At 38.6% G+C, this 6,000-nt stretch overlaps 1 protein-coding gene across 1 annotated transcript in view; it reads left to right on the forward strand.

Annotated features, from left to right (window-relative positions):
* The window catches only part of diaph2 (diaphanous-related formin 2), a 387,159-nt gene that overhangs the window by 82,020 nt on the left and 299,139 nt on the right, over nt 1–6,000 (forward strand). Inside the window, exon 10 of the mRNA XM_072436089.1 lies at nt 4,092–4,200. Within this exon, the coding sequence (XP_072292190.1) occupies nt 4,092–4,200 (109 nt within the window). The remainder of the gene's footprint in view (nt 1–4,091; nt 4,201–6,000) is intronic.

The raw sequence follows: 6,000 nt of genomic DNA on the forward strand, positions 1-6,000 counted from the left end.
TCAAATCTATCTTTAGTCATTGGTTAATATATATATGATTTTCTTCAATAGCACTAACTTCAGCTCATTAAACAGAGGACTGTAGTATATAATCAATACTGAAAAAGATTGAACCAAAAGCCTTCAAGAGGGAATATGTATATTATGTAAAATCAACTTGGTGTTCCCTCCTCATCTGTTTACTCAGAGTTGTATTTGGATTTATTTCTGCATGTTTGATTAATCCTGTATTTGCCCCCCCCCCCCCCCCCCACACACACACACACACACAAAATGTCACATTTCCATTTTTCAACAATAAAAACTCAAAAGCTCAATCTGCTGCTTTTTATTCTCTCCTCTCAGATTTACAGTTTTGAACAGGAAGTAAACCAGTTTCTATTGTTCAGCTGTTTTAGATTAATTATGTTGTGTTTTATAGTGAATCAAACGTAAAATAATTATATATGTATGTAATATTTTAATGCTGTATACAATACATTAACATAATTGATCTTCTTTAAGGAAAGTCTCCTAATTTTACTCCTACATCTAAAGTTGTCAAAAGTATCAAAAATCAGATACTAATCTCATCTAAAACTAGTATCGAAACTAGATACTCATTTTAACAAGTACAGACACATGGTAGATGGACTTTTTCTATGACATATTCAAAACAAACTGCACCAAGGAGAAAAGGCAATTTAGCTGTCTCTTTTGCAACTCCCATCAAATATCAAAGTTAGATTCTTTGCTGCTAAAAAAGTTCAGTAAACAACCACTGACACTGCTGCAGCCGAACACGATATCAGAACCCGAATTTAGCTCCAAAAAGGCAAAGTAATGATAGAACGCTCTGATGTGTGCGCTCTGGTTTTCTGTTGTGTATTGTCGGTGTGGGAAGCAGGAGGCCGCCGCTTTGTGTAAACACTGGAATCTCTGTCTCCTCCCACTGTGCAGCATGTGTTCTCAGTGAGCCCACGCCACATGCTACATGTAGCCCCACTGCGAACATACGGACTATAGGAGACGCCGCTGTACTATAGGAATCTGACAATTCACGCAATGCGCTTTAGCAGGTTTAATGCACCGGACCAGCCCAGTGTAGTTTGCCACTGACACACCGATGGCCTGACAGCTTATAAATTGGATTTAGGGGAGTGTTTTTTATTGTTTCCCCACAAGGCCAGAGTAGAATAACAATGGCACTTCAAAGACGGTCTGTATGCAACGTTGGAAATAAACAAAGCTGGTGGTTGTGTTGAGTTCAGCATTCGGCCTCACATCTTTGACCATTTAAATAGGCCTTTATGCTTGTTGTTCTGCCCCTTGCTGTGACAAGCCATGCTTTCTAAAATAATTTTCTACTTTCTGAATGTCAAGCAGCTCACATTATACAGTGGAATTATTCAATATATGCCCACAACCATTTAATCTAGCCTTTTCAAAAGAAGATAACATGTATGGTTATATCTATTATAATAGAATTTAACTTTCAGTAGCTTGTGGCATTCTGAATTAACCATAATGAAAATCCAATGTGATTAATTTTATGAGATCATTTTCAGTCTTTTCCTCTGCATCTAGCATTTATGAAAATAGTGAATAGTGTTTTAGCGTTCAAGCTCAATATAAGGACAGTCGTGAGAAACAAACAAGACCCGGTCTTGATCTTGTGAAGACACATGTCTTGGCCTTCTTCAGGGCATTAGAGTTACAAGTTGTTGATTCTGTTAGATATTTAGGAAAATTATTAAAACTGTCAAATAGAATTTGGCTCAGTTTAGATACATTCGGCACCAAACAGAGGCAGTTAAGCTTTTTATGCATTCAATGTTATTTTCACATTTCACAGTGGCAGCAAGCTCTGCAATGCAACCTCTTCAAAGTTTGTACAAACAAGCACTCAAGATATTAGATAATTAGAAAATTATGTCATGTCAATATAATATTATTATCAATACATTTAAAAATGTTAACTTTTGAAAATGTCATCCTGTTAGCAAATATTAGTCTAATGCCTAAGATTTTTCACATGAGGCGTGAGGTGTGATGAGGCAGGACAACCAGCTCCTCCTCCAGAGGAGACTGCTATGTGAACTTTAGATCCACCACATTTAGACAGAAATGCTTTCAGTCAGGCTCCTGCAACTCCTTACCTTCAACTTTAGGGAGTGTAGCACTCTGGGACTCTTTAAATTCAACGTTAAGAAGTGGCTTGAAGACAATCCGGTGTGTAGTCACCAAGAATGATGTAAATTGTAAATGTTTAACTTTTACAACTTGCAGATGAGGTGCTCCCTCTACTGGTGATTGGTTGTGGCGTTTGTTTGTGCTTTTTAACAGTATTTTAAATATTACATGGGCTATTTTATTTGATGGATTACCTGCACACTCGGACTACGGATAAAAATTAGCTTGTGGCTATGTCTGGTCTGTGCAATGTCCCTGTCAAATAAAGAAATAAAGAAAAAAAAAATAAAGTAATTGATTAATTCAACAATGACTAGGAATGCCCTGAAGATAATGTGTCTTCTTCAGGGCATTATAGTGGTAATACCTGCTTGTTAATGCTAGATAATGTCAGGTCTCAGAAGCTAAGCAGGTCAGGGCCAGGGCCTTAGGCAAGACACTTCACCCACAGTTAAGAGCTTTGAGTGCCTTGAAGGTGGAACAGTGCTGTTTAAATACACTGTAGTAATAATATTAGTAATATAACCAAGTTGAGGTTTAGAAGGTTGGTTAGAATTTCAGAGTTCGTAGTAATTTCCCCATTACCTTAAAGCAATATTAACTGATACTATTACCTTCATTGCGACTCATAATTTATGCAGAATAAACTAAATGTTAAGTAGTTCTTTGCTGCTATTTTAAGTGCTCCTGTCATTTCCACTCACACCACTAAAGAGGTTGAAGTAGACAAGAGCATCTTTCAGATGATCACAGGCTTCCATTAAAATGTACATCTCCCTTCCCAAAAAAAAAAGAGAGACATCTTAGATGTCACTTCTGCAGCTCTGAAATGCCTTTGGTGTGTGACGTTATGTTGCCGGCTCATGTTCCGTACCCACGTCAGTTGACAGGATCAAAAGGCAACGCGACAACTTAAGCAGATCTATCAGCGCTCGTTTGAAGCCTCGTCTGAACCGGCTTTAAAGCTGCTCTTTAGAACTCTTGTGTTGTTTGTGACTCGCTCACCCTTATCACAGAACCTGGACACTGTATGCAATTTTATGGCCACACAAATGGTCCATTTATCTTTAGCTCATGCTAGAGTTTGTGATAGAGGGAAGGCAAATAATTGTCATAGCTCCTCATAGTTGATATTGCTTTTTTACCAATAGTGCTGCCTCTGTTGACCCACGTGTATTTGGAGGTCAGGGAAACTGGAGAACAGGCAAACTCCTCACAGAATGGCAGTGAATACTGCATTTTTGTACCCTTAAGTTAAGAGTTAATTGAAGAAAAAAAAATAAAACATAAGAATAGTTGGCAGCCTAATTGAAATCTGTAATTAAATGTATTATCAAATTAATTAACCGATAGTTTAATTAATCCAGTAATTTTCCTGCCCACATAAAAGTATTGTCAATATATGTAGTCAATCATGATTTACCTAACTGACAATAAGACTCAACTAACTTATTACAGCTCATTTAGGTCTATTTCTTGTTTAAAAGCTGCAATATTTTCCTCGCACTGCCTTGAGCTGTTACTCAACTCTCATTTGTTAACTTCACAATTGTTTTGTTAGGACATTAATCCATCAGCCCTGATCATAATTTGCAGTCTTTCTTCCCCCTCAAACCATATCTCCTCTGACACAGAAGCCATTTGCAATAAAAAAAACAGTTTTGTCTTGCATTACCTTAGTAACAAGCTCCATTAAGTCAATTTGGATGCTGGGGCAACAATAGAGGCGACTGCATACAAAAGCGATGGGGAGTGTTTGTCAGTGCGGCCCTGGGCTGGCAGACAAAGTGTCCACAGCGGCACAATGGCAGAGGAGATGCGTGTTATTTGGGCTAAAAGTTCAGCGTAAATGTCCTCTTGGCCGGGTGATAAAACAGTTTGGTGACAGTTGTGTTTGTCTACGCTGTGTTTTCTTCCAGCTTGGATAAGATTCTAGCTGCCATGACAATTGCCGCAGAGAGAAACAATAAAGAGCGGTTCGCCTCCATTGTGGAAGGGCTGGAAAACCACGAGGCCCAACAGCTTCAGGTGAGAAATTTACACTTCAAACGCACTGTTGCATTGGTGTGTCATTTCGTTAGTGTGCACTCGTTACCCCCATCACATAAGATTATCTCTTAAAGGGAATGTGTCACAGCCCAGACTTGACCAATATACAGGTTGTCCTCACACACCCATACCTTCCTAAATAGATTTGTTGAAATTATAGTATGTCCGCAATCATAAATCTATGGTAGAGCTGGAGTCTTTCCCTTTGGTACCACAAACGAGAGAAAACAACCACGCTGAAAAAGTAGAACTAATCCATTGCCAATATGAACGCTATAGATGGCCAAAATTGCTTCTCTGATTCCCGAAACATTGTCGTTGTTGAGAAAATACATCGCATTGATTTCCTTTGGTGCAACAATTCAGCTTTAAGCGAAAGGATAATGCAATAATCTGCCAACATTTATTTTTATTTTTACACTGTGCCTGTAACAAAAAAAATAGGAATAGTTTAGTTTCTTTGTTTTTATTAAACTTTTTGTGTCATATTACCACCCAACAGTGCCTACTTGCCTTCAGAAGTTTCAAAAAAGTTTCCAAACACGTGTGATTTTTGTAGATTACACTTATTTATATTCAAATTATATGCGTTTTAGTATTGATGTGGACATGGTTGGAACTATTGTTATATACTACGCCTTGTATTTTAGGCCAGCTCACTCTACCGCGCAAATGTTCACACTATAAATCAAAGTCGAATTGTTTGTCAGGCACAATGGATGGAAACATGCCCACAATCCTCCAGCACTTACCCAGATTTCAGTCATTTCATAAAGCACAGTTTGATTCCAAGGAAAATTAGTATTGGCACCGCGCGGACCATTGTCGTTCGCTTTCTGCTGTCTATGGCTTTGTATTCTCTTTGCTTTTCCTCTGCTCTTTAGCTCCCCCCCGCCCCACAAAACCTTCTTCCGGCGGGTGGGTTTGCCATTGTCACGTGTTTGAAATCCACCCGCAGTTTTTCATCTTCACCATTTTAATCATAAAAACACCTGCTTCATTGAGCTCAACTGAACTTCCCCTTCCCATTGAGAACACCCGAGCAATGATAATAAGCGATGCTGAGATGTTGACGTCCTCTAAGCTTTTTGTCCTGTTTTATATCTTGCTTTTTTCCCCTCTCTTTCCTCACTTCTTACAAACTCCATTGCCTTTTTTTCCCCCCTCTGTGCGGCTGTCAAGTTTGGTCCCGGAGGAGCTGGTGTGAAAGGCCAGCTTAAGCACTGTACCTTCCCTTTTTCAACAAGATTCTTCTCAAGTTGAGAATAACTAGACTTTGGCCTCAAAACACCACTTAAACATGTTTTTGTGAAGGGAATTACTTTAGGAATTGCTTTTTTAACTAGTGGGAAAGTAAGTTGTGAAAGAAACTGATGAGGCAAGTGGGGAAAGGGAAAGTGCCGTAGTTATTCTTTTATTTGGAGGCACTTGTTGTTTATCCTTTAGATTTTACCCTTAATGAAAGGAAGAGCTGCTAATTGTGAACTAGATGAAAATGCTTTGCTAATGCGGGGGATGGAGGAAATTAATAGACTTTTCACCCAAAACAGTCATGAGTTTTAAAAGCAACTCTTAATGTGATAAAAATACGGTGGTAGGGGGGAAGCTACTTTAAATCTGTCCCAGCAGTGCTAGTTTTAATTATGGAATTTAAGTTCCATGAAGCACGCTCTATAATCCTATACAATAGACTATGCCCTGTTGTGAGCGCTCCTTTACACTGAAGTGTGTTTGATGTAGACATCAATCTAAACTATATGCAGTAGAACAAACAGAATT

Source organism: Eucyclogobius newberryi, unplaced genomic scaffold (assembly GCF_026437365.1).
Source record: "Eucyclogobius newberryi isolate DKJ021-1_F unplaced genomic scaffold, fEucNew1.0.hap1 SCAF_11, whole genome shotgun sequence".
In the NCBI taxonomy this organism is placed as follows: Eukaryota; Metazoa; Chordata; class Actinopteri; order Gobiiformes; family Gobiidae; genus Eucyclogobius; species Eucyclogobius newberryi.